Source organism: Mirounga angustirostris, unplaced genomic scaffold (genome assembly GCF_029215605.1).
Source record: "Mirounga angustirostris isolate CCGP_5_RB_7025 unplaced genomic scaffold, mMirAng1.0.hap1 SCAF_10, whole genome shotgun sequence".
NCBI lineage: Eukaryota > Metazoa > Chordata > Mammalia > Carnivora > Phocidae > Mirounga > Mirounga angustirostris.
Genome location: NW_026991718.1, coordinates 127,088,021 through 127,108,071, shown reverse-complemented (window position 1 = coordinate 127,108,071; position 20,051 = coordinate 127,088,021). Strand labels below are relative to the sequence as shown.

Sequence of the window (20,051 nt, the reverse complement as noted above, 5' to 3'; positions counted from 1 at the left end):
TCATCTGCCTTTAAAAAGCACAAAATAGGAGGATCACATTATGGATGCAGCATGGATTACCAGCAGAGGGATTTTTAAAAGGCCTCAAACACTTACCCTGCCTTTGCACATAAAACAGAAACCCAGTTCCTTCCCGGGCCTACAGAACCCTGCTGGCCGGGGCCCCCGCCCCTCTGTCCCAGCCACGCTGGTCTTCTTGCTCTTCCTGGAGTGTGCCAAGCTCCCTCACGGCGATCTGGACGCTGAACACTGCTCAGCACTGCTGCCCAGGTCCTCCCTTGGCTGGCTTCTTCTCACCACACAGGTCTTGGCTTAGGCACCACCTGTTGGGGGAGACCTTCTTGACCCCCTACTGCATGATGCGTCTGTCCCCATGCCACTGTCACATTGCTCTGATTTCTCTCCTTCCTGTCACTTCTTCACTACCCGAAATTACCGTGTGTTCGCTTACTTGCTTGCCATCTTTCTTCGGCAGGTGGGAACCTCATCTGGTCTTGTTTACTAAGGACAGCCCCAGTACCAAGGACAGTTCTTGGCATTTAATAAGTATCTGCTGAATGGATGAGTAAGTGGCTTTCCAGCTTTTTTTTTTTTTTTTTAATTTGGCAATATATCTCAGAGTTCTTTCCATGGCAGCACAAATAGGTCAAATTCATTTATTCGGTGGCTGCACAGAATTCCATACTGAGAACCAACCCCAATGTACTTCGTCTTTCCTAGCGCTAGTGGCTTGCAGGTTTTCTCCCACAGGCAGGGCTGCAAAGGAACCCCCGGCTGCGCCCCTGAGCTCGGGAGAGCTGCACGGCACGTTCTACCTTCGGCCCACATCTCCCCCACCTGACACAGAGGTTACGCCCCATCCTCTGTGACTCACCATGACAGTGTGTCACTCTGCCCCAACCGCCCTCCCTCAGCCCACTGTTGGCTGAATTGGCAAAGGTGGGGTCTAGTCAACCCTGAATCTTCAGAGCCAGAGGGCAAAGTGGCCCTTGAAACTGGCCTCAGTGAATAGACCAGTGAACGTTGATAGAATTAGAACAAAGATTCTGAGAATAGCTAATACTTACTAACTCATAATTAGGGGGACTATTTAATTTGCTGTTGAAACCAGGATGTCTTTGAGTGAAAGGGGGTGTCGTTAATACACGTTGAGGGTGTTAGGGCCAGCAGGACATGTCACCCCAGCATGCCTCTGTCAGGATTCTTACTCGCATTGTTCCCTTTAACCCCTGACCACCGGCCCTGGGGTGGCCCTTTTATAACGTCTATTTCGTGAGGAGGAAGTGGATGCCCAGAGTGGTTATTAAGTCGACTGTGTGAGGTCATACAGCTAATGAGGGGCGGGGCAGGGATTCAAACCCTGGTCTGTCTGGCGTCCTTAACCGTTGTGTCCTAAACACGTGATTCGGATGTGTTCTTGGTAACTGCTCACTCAGTCCTTTGTGACAGGAAAAGTACAGCAGGAAAAGGAAGGGGGGATAGCAAACATCACCTTTCCCGCTGTACTCTCACAGCAGGACTCGAAGGTCCTCACAACACCCCAGGACTATCCTACCCTTGTCTGAAAACCCTGTGTGACAAATATCCCAAAGACAAACATGGGCAGAGCCCAGCCAACTGCCCAGAGGTGGCCGAGCATGCTCTTGGCTCGCATGTGCTGTCTTTGGCCTCACTGCCCACTGGCATGTTTGGCAAAGGCCCTCAAAAAAGTGAAACCCTACAAACAGAAAACACTGCCACTCTGAAGACAAGAAAAACACTCCCTGGTTTTAATCACAAATTCCAAATGGATGCATGAAATACATCTTTGTCACCAGGTACTCAGTGTTCATCTCAAAGGGGTGGGAACAATTTAGAAAAACAGAGGTAAAAATAGCCAGGCTAGAGCCAAATGACTCACAGGTAATGTTTATGTAAGGAAGTGCCAAAATTCAGGAAAGATAAGAGAAGGAACTCGATGGCAGATACTGGGATGAAATTATCCAAGAGAACTGGCTTGGGAACAAATCAAATTAAGAACAAACAAAACCATAAGGTTTACAAAGAGTTCTCCAGTGAAAATGGCCAGAGTCCTCTCTGCTTCCTCCTTGGCAGGATCTGCTCACCGAGTACCCGCGTGTAATTCTAGAGAGCCATCTGTGGGGAAGGAGAATTCTGCTCAACAGAGTCATTAAAAACCACTGGGGACTTCCACTTTGCTATACAAACTGCTGTCCTGCCATAAACAACTAGAAAACCTGATCAAAGATATGAAACGAAACTGTCTTCTGACGCTGGGTACTGCAGGGTAGGGCTGTCAGAAGGGAAACATTCCCGACAGAAAGGAAACAAAGCGGCCATTCCTGCTCCAGGCCCCGGCCCAGCTTACTGCCCAGGCAGAGCTTCCGGGCTGAGGCTCAGGGAGGGGAACTCCAAACCCCAGCCCAGCAGAGTCAAGTCTAGCTGAGAAGAGGAGACAGATGAGCACCAAGGGACCCAAAGCAGCCAGAATGCCAGAGAAGGGGGGCTGCACAGAAAGAGAGCTCTGGAGAGCTACCATAGTGTCCCCCTGAATCTTGGATTGTGCTGATCTGTACACATGTGGGGTGCGATCCTATGTACACATGTGGGGTGAGATCCTAAGAGGCTAGGGAGATGATCACTCATAAGGAACAGGCCAAAAATTCCCAAAGCAGACACAGGGCTGGGAAGTTTGTGTTCCCACGGGCCAGAGTGGGGTGACCTTGTAATACAGGAGACAGGAGGTAGAGTCCTTGGAAGGGCACTGCATTACTTCCTAGGGCTACTCCGGACCTGCTGACAAAGTTTGAAAGTAAACCTCAAAAGGATTAAACTGATGCCAAGAAACTTGGATACACGACGGAAGAAAATCCAAAATTCTATGAAGAATACAATAAAATCTAGTACTCAACAAGATAATAAAGTTTACAATGACTGGCATTCAATGAAAAATTAATAGGCAAGCAAAGAGCAGGAAAATATGACTTATAAGCAAAAGAAAGGTGAACTGACAGAAAAAGACCTAGAACTGATGGAGATGATGGAATTAGCAAATAAGGACGTTAGAGCTGCTGTTATAAACATGCTCCAGATGCTCGAGAATGTAGAGACAATCATAAACATGGTAAAGAGAGAAATGGATGAAATAAAAATGACCTAAAGGGAACCCCTGTGGATGAATAATACACATTTGAAGTGGAAAATACACTGGATGGGACTAACAGGACAGTGGGCATGGCAGAAGAAAAGATCCGTGAACATAAAGACAGAGCAAGAGAAATGAGCCAAAGTAAAGCACAGACAGAAAAAAAAAGATTGAAAAAATTTAAAAAGGCAAAGTGTATTATGGGATGATAGAATGCTGTCGATCATAATTTCAGTAATTGGAGTCCCAACAGAAGAAGAGATGGGAGAACGGAAAAAAGTGTTTAAAGAAATGGGTAAAAATTTCCCAAATTTGGTGAAAAGCTACAATCTCATAAATTATAAACCCAAGAAGCTCAATGAACCCCAAGTGGAATATAAAGAGAATTGTACCAAAGTATGTCAAAATCAAATTGCCACACACTATCAGAATGGCTAAACCTTTAAAAATTAAAATAAGTGTTGATGAGGACAGGAAGCAGCTAGAACTCTCTCATGCATTCTGGTGGGGATGGAAAATGGCCCAGTCGTTTTGGAAAACACTTGGCAGTTTCTAATAAATATATACTTACCATATGACCCAGCAACCTCACTCTTAGGTATTTACCCAAGATAAATGAAAATATGCACACATATTCATAGCTAAAATCTGGAAAAACCCGAATGTCCTTCAAATGAACGAATAAAACGTGGTGCAGTAAGAATGCATAAAGTACTGACACGTGCAAAAACATGGATGTCTCTCAACAACATTATGATAACTAAAAGAAAGGAGACACAAAAGTCTATATACTATGTGATTTCATTTGTAGGCAAAACTATCGGGATAGAATGCAGATCAATGGGGGTCACGGCCCAGGGCCAGGCCAGGGGACTGACTGCCCTTGGCAGTCTGACCCCATTCTTTGAGTGAAGGCCCTTTTAGGCCTTGTTCTGGGAAAGACACAACACTGGAAGTGATATTTTGATCTCTGCTACAGGGTGGTGGGTGAAGAAAAAATGTGACCATGACAACACTGAGCCCCTGAATCCAGCCAGGTCTAAATTCAGAGGTATCCCTAAAGGGCCAGTAAATCACCTTTGTTGCTTAAGCTCTTCTGAGTTGTGATTGTCTCTTGTGATTGGAAGTGACCCCACTGACATAACCTCTTTCAAAAGGCAGGACAACGTGCCATCAACCCCAGAAGTTAATGTTTCTGTCACTTACCCGAGAGTGAGATTCCTTCTGCAAGCCCGTAAGGAAGATAAGCAAAAATGATCATCATGCCAAACTCCAAGGAAGGCGTTTTCCTCAAGTCAATATGCTTTAGCACGTAAATAACAGTTGTCAAGGAAAAAGTTGAACCAAGGGACAGTTGATGGGAGATGCAGAAAAGTCACAAAACTGCTGCCTTCCAAATACATAGGGTAGGCAATGGATCCGGAAGGCTTTGGAACATCCCAGGGTAACACGTGAAGATCCGTTGTTGTTTTCTTTTTCTTTGCAGGGAGACTGCTGTTTTAAGTAAGGGAATCTGACAAAACACTAACAACTGTAAATTCCTGAGACAAATGGTGGGCGAAAAATTAAAATCAACCTAAGTCAACTCACTTAAAAATGCTGACTGGGAAGGCTGGTAATGTGCCGGGGCTGCGGGGGCAAAGCCGGGGCCACAGCCAGCCGGAGGACAGCCCATGCTGCCGGGTCCCTTCCAGGGCCGTGTCACTCTTTCGCCCCTTCCTCCAACATCAGATGAGACAGCTAACGGGGTGTGAACTCTGGGGTAAAGTGCCCCACTGAAGGACCTCCTTTCATATTCCTGGAGATTTCCAAACTCATGCTCCTACGAAAGGAGAATCTTCTCTCTATTCAAATACAGCCCACATGCCCATACTGGGGCTCGCAGTGCCCAGCTACTTGGCTTCCTTACAGCCGATGCTTCTCCGTCCCCCCTCCCCCAAGAGAAAGATAAATATGGAGGAAAATACTGAACTCGAAAAAGTTTTCTTTCCCATTCTGTTTATTGCTACAATATGAGAAGCTGTCAGCCAACAATAGAGCCTCTAGACTTCTGGACAAAGGAGGTGAAGGGAAAATTCAACAGGATGGCAGACGAGCATGCCCGTCACAGGCAAGGGTGGCTCTTCCGGCCATCTGTGGAACAAACTGCTCGTGGAGGAGGGCCAGGTGGCCAACTCCCTGAGACACAGGCTTGGGCTCCCACAGAAACGGTCTGGTGCCTGTTCCTATTTTAAACATGATGAATTTTCTACCGCAATGAAGGTGTCATTGGCCTTAATGAGCCTCGTTCCTCCTCGGCTAGAAAAGCGTATGGGCCATTGAGCAGTGCAATCAGCGTGAATACCCTGGATGGACTCATTTTGAAAGTCTCTTTTCTGGTCCCCCAGATAAACACTCTCAGTGGGGTAAAGACTTTCTCAATTTGGTCATTAAGAGGAAATTAATTTCCAGTTTTCTGACTGTGAAAAGTGAGACGGGGAACCTGAAAATCTTCTCAAGTGAGAAGCTCCCCCAACAGTGGGGTCTGAGAGCCAATGATGTGCGTGACCATGACGCTCTGAAAAATGACATCCTAAATTGCACACGTCACATCTAAAAGTTCTTGGGTTTCAGTGAAAGTGCTCCTCAAACCAAAACTACATAAAGGTCCTTCTTCAAACGCAGCCTTAGACTAAAACTGGCCCCTTAAGGAAGAGGGGAAAATGGCTGGAGAAGAATATAATTAAGAAAATCTTCTCAGCCACATGTGTTCATCATATTAAAAGGATATTAATGCAGAGATTAAGCCAGTGAGAGTGCCGAGTGCTGCTGAGCCAAAGAACATTTTGAGGAAGTAGCCAAGGGCTTGTAAAAATGTTTGCCACCCACTGACATCTGACATATTTTTCCTCGTTAAACCTTCAGCTGTGCTAGGAAATAAAAGAAAAACAGAAAGAAGTTAAAATGTTATAGGCAAAGTTATTAGAAATCAACTAAAACTCAAAACTTATTATTTATTTTTTTTGCTTATGCGGTCCTTTATTCCTAGGTCACTTACGTGTTCACCTAGTTTGTGAACTAACACCTACTGTGTTAGCTTTTGGAGGGGGGCGGATTCAGAGAGAAGAGCAGAGTCCCTGCCCTGCAAGGGCTCCTTCTATCTGGTAAGGAAGACAAACAAGGTGAGAACAAATGACCACCTCGGGGTAAGGCAAAGGGCTGCAGAAACACAGGGTGGGCATCTAATTCAGCCCGGTGGTGGTCAGGGAAGGTTCCTCCTGACATGTGGGCTGGGTTCAGATTTAGAAAAAGAAGAGTTAACAGGTGAAGAAATGAAGTGTCCCAGGCAGAGGGAACAGCACATGCAGAGGCAGGGAGCCCAAGAACACACAGCACATTCTGGGAGCATTCAATCATGTAGATTAGCATGGCTAGAACCCAGGAATGGGATGGGGTGGAGGCATCGGTGGGGAGAACAGTGGCAAGAGGGAAGGCAAGACCAGCTGCCATGGCGGACCTGTGAAAGGCAATGAACCAAGCTAAGGAGTTGGTATTTCACCCCGAAGGCCCCAGGGAACCATGGGGAGTGCTTCCAGTTGCGGGAGTGGGTAGGATCCTGTGATAAAACCTGGAATTGAAGCGATGGCAGAAAATCTGAGAATGGAGCAACCCTAAAGAAGAAATGTCACTGGGTAAGGGCTGAGAGTAGATTTAGGAGGCATTAGGAAGAAGAACCGAAAGAACTTTCCTTCCAGGATAACAAAACAAAGTAAAATGTCAGAAGCCATTAAATTCAATTAATGGTTTTATCCCCAAAGGGAAAACCATTACACCATGAAGATGGAGTTATTCTCATTAAAGATCCTCCTGCTAATGGATTCTACCTTCAGACTACCTCTCAAATCCATCTACTTCTCCCCCTCTCTCTCCTTACCATCCTCTGTCCCGGGCCTTACGCTCTTTCTAAACATCCTTGTCTTCCTTCCACTCACTGGCCTGGATGATCCCTTTAAAATGCACAATCTGATCGGGTTACTGGCCTGTCCAAACCAATCAACAGTTTCCTACCGCTTTTCAGGACGAAGCCCAGTCAAAGCAACACCTGACTCCTCTGTCTGCCATACCTTGTGACCCCATCTCCTCCTCATTCAGGAAGGGCTCCACTGTCAAGGGCACCCCTCTGTAGGTCATCTTTCGCTGCTCCCTGGCCCCAGCTAACTCCTCAGAACCCAGGGTCAGTGTCACTTCCTCAGGGACACCTGCCCTGACCCCTGACCCCTTCACATCGTCTACTGTCTCCTGGTACCTGAGTTCTTCACAGCAAGTGCCAACTCATGAGTCATTCATGAGGACCATGCCTGTGTCCACCTTGTTCACTGCTACATGTCCAGGGCCTAAGGCAGAGCCTAGTATACAAAGACACTCAGTAAATTTTTGCTGAATCGGTAAGCAAAACAAAGAATTGTCAATAGAAATATTTAGCTTTATTAATCAGCGTTTCATGAATTGGTATAATTCTGAAGTAGGATAATCTCTGATAAAAGGGTAGCTTGGTCAAATAACCTCAGGAAGCTTTCAGGGGTAACAGTGTAACATAATAAAGGTTCTGAAAAGTCCTGCAAAAAAAAGAAATCTATCTTTTTTCACATAGAAGTTTTCCAAATCACTTGAATGCACAACCTCCTACATCCCCTACCTTCCCAGCAGACCACAGGTTAACACCCCACCTTGGGGAGTGTGGTGAGCCAACAAAGGTTCTCACTGGGCAAGTGTTTTTGAAGGCTAAGCTTACCCACAGTTCCCAAATGGATCTGCAGGCCGCCTGCACACAATGCCCAGCCCCCACCCCTTAAAGCTGCCACGGCTGGTCCACCGGTTGGGACCACTGCTTTGTTTTCATGCAGACGCCCCACGGAAGTGACTCACTGGTGAGGTCGCATCAAGGGTTGACAGCAGACCCAGGACAGAGCCAACAGTTTCTGAACTCAAGATAACTGAAAGTAGAATCTGGACTCTTTCTGGCCTGGTCAATTTCTACATTTTTTGTTTCTCACACTTAAAAGAACACAAGGCAATGGGGCTTCAGGATCCATTTCATGAGCTTACAGTGCAGCTCAAGAGCACAAAAAAGGTTTCCTCTATAGCAGTTATTATAAGAATAAATTGTCATACTAACAAATCAAAGCTAAAACTAATTAAAGTTAATGAAGAAACAGAAGATAGCTTTCTGGCACTTACGAAAATGAAAACATCAAAAAAGGGGTATAATTCATTCACATATTCAGCTGCAAAGATAAATGTGTCGGGTCGCTTTGGGAGCGATCATTTATGAAGTAGACTCTCAAACAAGATGTGAGTCTACCTAGTAACCAAGGAAGGCTGACAACAGCCCCCTCCTGTACCGCTCCCCTGCCCCCCAAAAGAGGCAGGCCTATCATGCCCCCTCTGTCTCTCCAACCTGAAAACGCCTACCGGCTCACAAGACAACTTGGCTGAGAAGCCTCACTCCAATCCCTCAGAGCGGCTGTCTCCCTCCTGTACTCCAGGCACTGCGCTCACCCCTCTGGGAGCATCCTTCTCCCACCTTGGACTGACCTTGGCAAGTCCAGCTGGTCTCTGAGCGATGTCTGGCACGTGGACGGCCCTCGCCAGACGCTGCGGGTGGACAGCCAGTCTTTATCACGCCCCACCCCAGCCTGTAGACCAGCAGTGGTGGAGGTGGGGGCTGGACACCACATATGCATGCGGCCCACAGATCCAGTTTTGGGAACTGTCATCACAGGCGATCTTGGCCTTCAAAAGCACTTTTCCAGGAAGAAACTTTGGCTGTTTACAGTGACTCCATCTTTTCTCATTTTCAAAAGAAAATAGCTCATCTTTAACCTTCTTGTGGCAAAGAGTCCTAGAGAAGCTCGGAAAAGGTCCTACTTCTGACAGATTTTTAAAAACAAAATAAATTAGAGACAAAGCAGTTGAGTTGAGCTCCTAATGGATAAAAATAACTCATAATGTCACCACCAATTTGGACGAAATTCTTTATCACAAATGTTCAATACGTGCAGCCACCAGGACACGAGACAAAAGTCAAAACCCGAAAGCAAAAAGGCTTTCAGGGTAGATCTTAAATAAGAAAAAATATTGCCATCAGATTTTTAAAAGGTCTTAAGCATGATGTATGATAATTGCCTAATAAAGCTATAGAACTTTTTGCCAAGAGAAACGTGAAAAAGCCAATAGTGAGGAACTTGCTTAATAGATCACAGTAAGCTCACAGAAAGGAATATTCTGTAACCAGTAAAATGAGGTTATGGAAGATTATTTTTCAACTCTGCTCAATGGAAGAGTTATAATACAGTATATGGGGTATAAGCCCAGCTAAATAAAACATATGTATACTTCCAAATTGTTAACTGTAATTATCTCTGGGTAGTAATAATGCATGTACTCTCTCACTCTCTCTCTCTGTGTGTTTTCTAAATTGTATATGAAGATTATATGTATTACTTTTAGAATAACAAAAATATTTTAAAGTATTTTTGTTTTAAGGTCTGCTAATCTCCTCTTGCAATTAAGCAACATTTGGTAAAGTTCTCCCTGCAAAAGTAGGACAAAACTAGGACAAACACAGGAAACAGTAACCGGGGGACAGGCGTAGAAGAAGAAAGGAACTAACATTAACTAATGTCCAATGCTTCTCATACAGTATCGTATTTATTCAATCCTCAAATCCAATCCTAGGCTGAGGCATTATCACCCTCACTTTACTGCTGAGAAACATGTGGCTCAGAGAGGTAAAGGAGCGAACCCAGGATCACACAGCTGTTAAGTGGCATCATTGGGACTTGAACCCAGGTCAGCCTGATTTCCAAAATCTGGGTTCCTTCCACTATAAAACATTGTTTTACTCCAACATAAAGATTCTGAATGTAGTCCATAATAAAGCTTTTAAGAAAATGCCAACTACTACAGAGTGGCTGTGCTTAGCCAGGAATCCTCCAACAAAGGAAACAAGTCGGTATTCAGATAATGGAAAGTCTATTCTTTTTTTTTTTTTTTAAAGATTTTATTTATTTATTTGAGAGAGAGAGAATGAGAGAGAGCACATGAGAGGGGGGAGGGTCAGAGGGAGAAGCTGACTCCCTGCCGAGCAGGGAGCCCGATGCGGGACTCGATCCCGGGACTCCAGGATCATGACCTGAGCCGAAGGCAGTCGCTCAACCAACTGAGCCACCCAGGCGCCCTGGGAAGTCTATTCTTTAGCAGAACACAGGCCGGCTCCTAAGATTCTCTTAGCTCATTCTTGAAACACTGTCCAGAGCTCTTTCCTCCCACTGCTTTGACTGTCTGTGCCTTCTCTGGTTTTGCTAAAACTGTTTGGATCTCCTGCCCACACATGCTAATAAGCACCACAAAAGACAAGAGTTCAAGGAAACAGCCTGCATTAGATAGATTCATTTGAGATGATCTTAGATTCATTTCTTTTTCTCAAGGCTTCTTGACATTTTCGGATTCATCTATCATTTCTCAGATCCTATCAACAAGGGCAGTGATACCGATGAGCATTTGAAAGAGATTTAGTGTCCAAAGCAGCTTTCACACAATATCATACCCAGCTGGGACCCGTTAGTATCGCCGGCTTATTCTACAGCTGTGGAAAGGAAGGTGCTGGGCAAGAGCCCCTCCGTGGGAGAGCAGGGCCTCTGTCTAATGCTTCCGTCTGCACCGAAGCTGTCCACATACCCATCCCTCAATCAGCTGCTCCCTCCTCATTGGAGGAGCTAATGAAGAACCTCCTGAATCAGAAGCTGAGAGGCTGGGGCCTGGGACTGCTCTGGTTAATAAGCATCCCCAGGGACATGGACCAGAAGCAGGCCTTGAAACCACTGCTGAAAGGCAGGTCCCAAAGGGCGGGCTTGCCTCTGATCAGCCCAGGCCTTGACAGCATCGCTGGGGTGTGTCAGGGCTTGTCAGGGCAGAAGACGGGGAAGCTCGTGACCCAGCCGCCCAGAGGACAAGCAGCTGTCCCTGCAGCCGCCCAGGAACATCTGTCCCTCTGACACCAGGACCTTTAAGTGCCGGCCTTGAAGAAAGGACACTCACTTGGTCAGGACAATGGAGACTGCGTCGTTGAGAATACTCTCTCCAAAAACCAGCATGTTGAGCACCGGGTCCACGTGAAGCGCATTGAAAATAGCAATAGTGGCCACCGGGTCGACAGCAGAAATCAGGGAGCCAAACGCAAAGCTGTAAGGAAGAGAAAAGGAAGGGGTCACTCTGCGATGCTTATCGCTTGGCCCACACAGTAAAACAGCAGAGCCAGAGACTGCGTGTGGTCTGACATGTTCGTACACGCTGGAACTGTATGTATGTACAGACAGGAGACCATGTCTCTTCTCCTGCTTACAGTACGTGCTGTGGACCCTGTGGTGAGGCAGGGCAAGGCCCGCTCCACAGGCAGTTGTCGGGAATGGCCTGGTTTTCCACCGTGAGTCCCAACACTTTCTTTGACAATTGACGGAGGGGAGACTTTTGCTTAAAATACATGAGACAGGGCGCCTGGGTGGCTCAGTCGTTAAGCGTCTGCCTTCGGCTCAGGTCATGATCCCAGGGTCCTGGGATCGAGTCCCACATTAGGCTCCCTGCTCGGCGGGAAGCCTGCTTCTCCCTCTCCCACTCCCCCTGCTTGCGTTCCTGCTCTCACTATCTCTCTCTCTGTCAAATAAATAAATAAAATCTTTAAAAAATAATAAAATAAAATAAAAAATAAAATAAAATAAAATACATGAGACATGCCAGCCTTCTTTGTCAGAGCAGCTGGAACCGTGATGGCTCAGCGGGGAGCTTCTCCCCTTGCCACCAGAGTGCCACCTGCGACTGGCGGTGGCCTCCACTTAGATTTGCGACATCTCAGAAAGTGCCAACAGTCAGCAGCAACTCTGGTGGGCCTCAAGGGCGTGGCAGGTGTGGGTGCTGGACACCCACACCAGCGCCGCCCCCCCCCCCCCCCGGCCAGCAGCTTCCCCTAACAGTGCCCAGGAAGGCATCATTCCCTCCAAGAAAGAGGTATTAATTGCCCAAAATGTTTCAGGCACTGAGGCCAATAATGAGAGCCAACATTTATGTGGCACTTACCACGTCCCAGGCACGGTTCTGAGCACTTTACATGTAGTGACTCATTACTCCACGCAGCACCCACATGGGGTGCCACTGTTACCACCCCAATCACATTAAGAGAAAACTGAGGGACAGTGAGGTTAAGTAACTTGTTGAAGGTCAGACAGCTAAGAAGTGGCAGAACCAGGATCCAAACACAGGCCATCTGGCTCAGTCAGTGCTCCTGCCCGGGTGGGGGTGGGCTCTGTCCACTGGACCATCGCCAGCACCCTGCACAATCATGTAAGTCCGGGCTCAGGGAGAGCAGAACTAGTAGGAGGAGATGTCTGGCTGCCTTGCCCGCTACAGTTCGCCCTCTAAGTCAATAACCTGGCATTCTGGTCTCCAAGGCAGCTCCCTGTGTTTGATTAATGTGAACCCATACAAGACAGCCTGCTCGCCTCAAGGACAGCCTCTGGATCGCAAGCTGAGGAGCAGACCCCAAAAGACAGTCTCAGTTCAGAGCTCAGTTCCACACCTGCCCTGTCCTCACAGGATGTCACAGGTCACCTGCCTCTCGCCCTCACTGTGAGTGCCCAGGGAGCGGGCACTACGTTTTAGTCATGCGTATATTCCCGGGATCCATCCTGAGCTTGGCCCAGAGGCATTTGTGGAAGGCAGGCAGGAGGGTGGGAGGAGGAGGAAGGCGAGGGAGAGAAGGAACAGTAACACCACCAAGGGACTGCCAACCTGGGGGGCCCTGTTTTGCTGGCAGCAGGCCTCGAGGCCCTCCTGCTGCACCCTGGACACAGAGCTTGTCTTTAATTCCCACTCTCCTCAGCCCGGGGCAAAACACCAGGGGCCTCAAGGAAAAACAATGTCTAAAAAGCATTTTCTGAATGTCCAAAAAGAGAGAGGCGAGGGAGGTGGAACCGGGGAGCCCTTGGTGGCTTGTGTGTGGGGTGCTGACCTCGTGCGGCTCCATTCCCGAGGACAGGGCGGCAGAGCAGATAGCCACGGTTCTCTCTGCTCCGATCCCCACCCCTGGTTTTGGGAACAGCACCCCAGTTTTCCTTTGGGGAGCCACACCTCCCCTCCCCTCCCCTCCCCCTACAGAGTTGCATGGGGCTCTAGGAGTGGGCAGGAGACCCAACTTTGGTGAAAGAGGGCCCTCACCAGGCATTTCACCAGGTCCTCGGGAATTCGATTGGCCCTTCTGGCAGAGATAGCTAACGTGAGGGTGCCGTGAGCCCAGAGCCATTGGTGCTGCCAATGTGGGGCAAGCGTGCCCGAGGATGAAGCCAGTCAGGAAGACTGCACAGAGATGCAACGAGAGGAGAGATTCCTGGGCAGCGTGGGCCCCGGGGGCTGTCATGCTGGGAGCCGTCATTCCGGAACGCTTCACTTCTGAGCCAACAACCTTTTTCCACCCCCCCGCAACCAAAACTACTTGTGTTGGGTTTCATTTGTGCCAGAATGGGCCTGACTGATGTTCTTTGTCACGGTCCCTGTAGCAACCTGAACTGAAACCAGAGCAGGAACTAGAAAGACAGACTGATGAATGGACAGAGGGATGGATGAATGGAAAGATCTGGGTTAAAGCAAAAACTACAGGATAATGATGTACTGTATGTTGGCTAATTGAATTTAAATTAAAAAAAAAAAAGCCAATACAGTGAAACAGTAATCGTAGAACCCAGGTGGTGGTCATTTGGGTAGCCGCTGTATAAGCTTTGCCTTTTCTGTATGTTTGAAATTTTCATAATAAAAAGTTGGGGGGAAATGATTTGCACAAACCATAGAACACATTTAGCTTGGGTTGGGGATCTCTATTGGGGCAGAGCCTTCCTGGCAGCAAGCATGAAAAGTCTGACGGATGAACGACCCGACTCATCAAGGGCTCGGAGTCTCAGGGGTCACGTCCTCACGCTGTCAGTGCTCCCCTTCCCACTTGCGTGGCTGGGTCTTTAAAGGGCCAGAGGCTAGAAGTTCACCTTAAAAATGTGTTTTCCTGATTTATTCTATCATCTCAAAAGATAGAACATCAACAAGTGAAAAGGAAGCAGACCCGCATAGGAAATAACTCAGGTGAATCTACCAGTGACATCTCTCTCCAACAGAACCATGGCTACGATAAAATCTTCTGTGCAACAAAGTTATTTTTATGTTTTCTATTGTGCAGCGGTCTGTGGGTCTTATGTTTGGCGAAACTGCATGGCGAAAAACTGACTAACTTGTCAACATTTAAAAACTAGAAAATTCAAAGGCGCCTGGGTGGCTCAGTTGGTTAAACGTCTGCCTTCAGGGTCCTGGGATCAAGCCCCATGTCGGGCTCCCTGCTCAGTGGGCAGTCTGCTTCTCCCTCTCCCTCTGCTCATGCTCTCTCTCTGTCATGCTCTCTCTCAAATAAATAAAATCTTAAAAAAAAACTAGAAAATTCACTCTTAAAATCTAGAAACTTGGCCTCTTGCGAAAAAAAAAAAGTTTTTTTAAGATTTTATTTATTCACTTGAGAGAGAGAGAGCACAGACGTGGGGAGAGGAGAGGGAGAGGGAGAAGCAGACTCCCCACTGAGCAGGGAGCCTGATGCGGGGCTCAATCCCAGAACCTGGAGGATCCTGACCTGAGCCAAAAGCAGACGTTTAACCGACTGAGCCACCCAGGTGCCCCCCAATGTTCTTTTAATATTTAGTAATTCGGGGCCCATATTCCCCCAAGTGATTACTAGGTGGAGCTGAGAAGTCCCCTTCAGACAGGGTGCACTCTGCCGGTCACCACTGTGGTCACCCCGAGACGCAAAAGGCAGTGCCCTCTGGTAAGTGCTCGGCCAGGCTCTGTGGCTGTGTGTGTTTGTGACTGCTGGCTCATTTCCCCAGAGCACTCCCTCTGAGGGGGATGGTCCCTTTCTAATAGGAAAGGAAGTGTCTGCACACAGAGAGAGAAACCCTACCTGGCTCCTATCCTGCTTGCCTAAGGGACAATTCTTTTACTCCTCTCTCCCTGAACATCCCCATAAACACTGGTTCAATTCAATTCCACAAGAATTTATCCAGCATTTTCTGTATCTCTAACCAGTTGCCCCAAAACAGGTTGAAGGACTGAATGCTGTGACATCTTCCTTTACATGACTGGGTATGGGACGTTTCTTTTCACTTGCAAAATACCTACAAAATGCGGGGCCTGGGTTCTGCTTTATTTCCAGCTCCTTATGGAACAGGAATGTGCCTTTCGCATTATATATATCAGGACTACCTTACAACAAAAACTCCAAAATTTATGTTCCTGGTGGAAAGATGGGATTGGACTGGCTGGGAGCAGAGCACATTTCCCATGAAAAGGGCTTCAAGATTCTAGCCCCCAAGTTGCTGAAGGCTGAAAGCTCTGGCCGGCCTGATGGGAGAGACCCGGGGCCAAGAGCTCACCTTGCTTTCTAGCCCCCAGCCAGGCCACAGAAGCAAGCGCCGATGGTGCAGAAACACAGACCAAGGCTGCACACGCTCTGGACTTCTCAGAGAGGGGCAACCAGGCTGCACTCTGCTTGTGCACTTGTTTAGCACTAGATCTGGTACTATCCAGGAGACTGCGGCCTGGGTTGCTGGCCTGGGCTCTGAGAGAGCAGCTCGGAGTGATCACTCGAGTAGCTTCAGACTGAGCAAGATATCCACAGTAGAGCCCTTGGCCCTGCCTGCTTCCCCCGCCCTACCCCACACCTGGCTTCAGGGGAAGCCCAGAGCAAAGATTCTGTACGCCTCACTTCCCACTCCATCCCTAATCTATCAAGAGGACAACTTTTCATTGTGGCCACTGAAAAGACTCAGAAATTAGCTGAAGATGATTCTGGATAATAAAAGATGCAGTGTGTGGTTAACGGACCAGAGTCATTCTCTCCAAAGCTTAAACTAAATCAGTTCTTTCAATCAGCAATGCTCTGACTAGAGATCGTCGAAATTCCACAATATAGTTTTGATTCATTTCAGAACCACAGGTTAATTCAGCAGAAATCATCAGCAGAACAAAAAGAGAGACAGAATAGAGAAATACCGCACCCAGGAATCAATGTGGAGAAAACTATCCCCAGTCTGAAAAGTAGTCACACGGGTGTGACAGTATTAAAGATTTACCTGTCTGTCATGTTGAGTTTAGAGATTACATCAGCCTGTAAAATAAAACACACAACACACAGACACAAAAAAACCCCCTGGAGAACAGCCAAGAAGATTAAAATGTCCATTAGTGTTTTATTAGTAACTAATAAGGACATTAATCTTCAGTCCCCAAACCACTTGAAAAATAAAGAAAACTCCTAAGTTTTAGTTTAAGCATGCATTCAATCATTATACAACAAAAGTATGGAACAGAACGCTACATTTTTCAAGCCAAATTAGGTATGGTTTTCTTAAGTTCATTCCCATTTGATGCTAGAAGCTGTGCAATGAAGAAGGGTGCACGACAGACAGATTTATCCTGGTGCCACTGAGGTGGCAGTCCAAGTGACAATCAAATGCAGTGGGCTTTGGCCGACAGCTGCCCATAGAAGCAAACACGTCTGACACACACACGAGAAGCCTGCCAGTCACCCAGAGGCCTGAATTTCAAACTTAGTTTACAGAACCGGGACAAGTGCCCATAAAGGAAAAGAACTATGACATGCACAGACATGCAGAATGCAAAACTATAGATATTACCTTTCTGGGTAGATTTGGTTTAAAGTAATTCAAACTCAAAGTACAGAACACTGGGAACTGGTTTAGCAATGGTGGAAAATCCAAAGTATATAAATCTTGGGTGGACAGCTTAGAATTGAGTGAACATATGAGAATCAAGTTTGATTTTTACTAAGAAACAGTGGTTAATCCTGATTCAGTCTACTTGATAACACAACTGATACTGTTTTAATCTGAAGACCTTGGGGGTATATACCCTGCTTTATTTTTAGTATTCTGTCTTAAGAAATTATTGGTTTGCAAATAAGATCAAAAACTTTTGGGGGTTATGGAGAAGATTCACTCAATTCCAGACACCAACGTTCTTCGAGGACACTTAGAAACAATTTCAACATGCCTTTACGGTTCCTCGTAGGAGTTTGGATTTCCTTCCAGGAGAGCATTTACCTTGAATGTGAAACCCAGGCCCCACGAAGTGTCCCTACCCCACCTCCCTGCACTAGCTCTAAGAATGTAAGATTTTCAGAATTTTTCAAAGATGTTTTTCTTACCTGACCGAGAAAATAAATTCCTCCACCTACTACAAAAGCGGAAATTGCCGTACCGAAGACAGCAAACAGGGTGATGGAACCAATATTTTGAAAGAAGTTACCCTGTTGGAAAGAGCAGAAATAAGAGAACTGCTTAGGGAAGCTGGTCCAATCAGTGAAGGCACGCACCCCCCACCTGGCCCTCTGCACACACTGGATTCTCTGCAAAAGACCACCCACCTGGTTTGTGCTGTCTTCACCATGACCCCCCTACTTCCACTCGGAACGCAGATAAAACCCAACCAAAGACTGGATGGTTGGACCCCTGTGAAGGCCTCTAACCTCCCCTTTGTTCTCTGGGTTCTAGTCACACTGGTAGCTTTTGGTTCTTTGAACATTTCATGCTTCCTGGGCTTGGACCACTCTTTCTTCGTCCTTGCTTGGTGAACTTGAATCATCCTAAGATCTTAGGCGGTGTGGCTTTTCCTGAGGGAAGCCTGCTCTCATCCCTTAGCCAGGTCAGACCCTATTCTATGCTCTCAATGCACAATAACCCTCTCCTTGTAGAACATGACAGGGCTGAAATCTTACATTCATTTATATAACTATTTGATGTCTGTCTTTCCCACTAAGCTATACGCTCAATGGTGGGGATGGGGAACACAAGGACAGGGATATACACACACACACAATGACCTCGTCTGCTTTTATATAACAGAGTTACTGGTGTAATGCCCATCAGATGGAAGATGCCCTATGAATAGGTACTGAAGGAATTAATCGTGTTTCAGGTCTGATCAAAGTCCAAAGCTTATACAATTGTAATTCTTTATTTAATTAAAAAAAGGTACATAATTTCTTTTAAAGACTTTATGCAATCTCTATACCCAATATGGGGCTCGAACTCACAACCCTGAGATCAAGAGTCACATGCTGCACTGACTGAGCCAGCCGGGTGCCCCAGAAAAGGTGCATTATTATAAAGAAGGTCAAGATAATAGGTTATATAATCAGAAAATCCTGTTTGCTCACTTCAAAAGCCTGTCCTCAGCTCAACACTGGCAGCCCCACCAAGCCCATCTCCTTCAGGGGGCTGCTTTGCTTCATTCATTGCAATCTGATTTGGCTGCCCATAATCTGACATTCAATTACTTTGGTATATCAATCTTCCACACACAAAGAACTTTAAAAGAACTCAAGGCAAACATAATGATTTGGTTTTTTTCTAAACTAAAAGCTTTCATCTATGAGCTTTCCTTTGCAAGGAGTTGATTTATTTTGTTGTTAAAACAGATTAAATTAGGGGCGCCTGGGTGCCTCTGTCGTTAAGCATCTGCCTTTGCTCAGGTCATGATCCCAGGGTGCTGGGATTGAGCCCCACGTCGGGCTCCCTGTTCAGCGGGAAGCCTGCTTCTCCTTCTCCCATTCCCCCTGCTTGTGTTCCCTCTCTCGCTGTGTCTCTCTCTGTCAAATGAATCAATAAAATCTTAAAAAAAAAATTAAGTCTTTATCTGTTTATAGGAATCTAATGCTGATATAATTTATGGAGTTGGTTAATATTAATCTGGATGTTGGGCGCCTGGGTGGCTCAGTTGGTTAAGCGACTGCCTTCGGCTCAGGTCATGATCCTGGAGTCCCGGGATCGAGTCCCACATCAGGCTCCCTGCTCAGAAGGGAGTCTGCTTCTCCCTCTGACCCTCCGCCCTCTTGTGCTCTCTCTCATTCTCTCTCTTGCAAATTAAAAAAAAAAAAAAAGTTAATCTGGATGTTGAAAATTTACCCCTATTCAAGTTACCACATTCAAGAACTTCCCTTTGTTACATAAAGCAAATTTATCTGTTTCTCTTTGACATAACTAATGGCCTAGTCTTTATATTAATAATTTTAAAGAACCAATAGTTGCCTATCTAATGCATATTAATGGATGGTAATCTTACTGAAATTTTTATTCCAAGTCCAAATTTACATCAACAAATATAGCAATATTAAAGACACCCAGAGTTGACTTCCTATCTTCTTTGGGGAGGGTAAGAAGTGGAGAGAAGTCTTTGCATTCACATTTCTAACTCACATTAGTCCCTTTCACATAAACTGTCACGTTTTCTGCTGGAAAGCCATCTTCAAACATATGTTTTTCTAAGAAATTATTGTTTTCCTCAAATTTTGGAACAAGTTTCTCTTTCCTCCCTCCAAAAAATTAGAAAATAAAAATTTTATATGCTCTAATACAATAATCAAAGTGTCATATTTTTAAATAAAAACCAAATCAACCTCAGCACTGTTTTGAAATATTTTCACAATCTACTTATAGTTTAATATCTGTTTATAAAATGAAAGAGTGAAAGACATTGACTTTTAATTCCTTCCTGCCTGTTTCTTTTTAAATTATCTGAGGTCAGTAATAATTTATAAGACTTGGGAATTTTTTTTTACATTAAACTTCCTTTTCACTTTTTCTTTGAATAGATGCACAATAAAATAACAGCTTAAACAAAATCTGGACTGAACATTTTAGAATATTTATGCTTTAGTACCCAGGTGGAAAATTAAAGATTTAATTAGTATGTTTTGACCAAAACTCTCATGACAAATTTAACTCTCAAGTTTAATAAGCTATTAAAAACAACACTGGTCGGGCAC

At 46.0% G+C, this 20,051-nt stretch overlaps 1 protein-coding gene across 7 annotated transcripts in view; it reads right to left on the bottom strand.

The window, feature by feature from the left end:
• The window catches only part of SLC9A8 (solute carrier family 9 member A8), a 79,442-nt gene that overhangs the window by 29,829 nt on the left and 29,562 nt on the right, over positions 1–20,051 (bottom strand). For 6 of the 7 annotated variants that reach the window (XR_008506944.2, XR_010405921.1, XM_045885944.3 and 3 more), the window contains 5 exons: positions 17,433–17,534; positions 16,339–16,373; positions 11,225–11,368; positions 5,916–6,054; positions 4,352–4,457 (listed from right to left, as the gene is read on the bottom strand). Coding sequence is in view for 5 of the 7 variants with exons in the window: in XM_045885944.3 (XP_045741900.1) it covers positions 4,352–4,457; positions 5,916–6,054; positions 11,225–11,368; positions 16,339–16,373; positions 17,433–17,534 (526 nt within the window). In the remaining 2 variants the exon portion in view is untranslated. Of the gene's footprint in view, positions 1–4,351; positions 4,458–5,915; positions 6,055–11,224; positions 11,369–16,338; positions 16,416–17,432; positions 17,535–20,051 lie in introns of all 7 variants that reach the window. The other variant, XM_045885947.3, reaches the window with a different exon arrangement.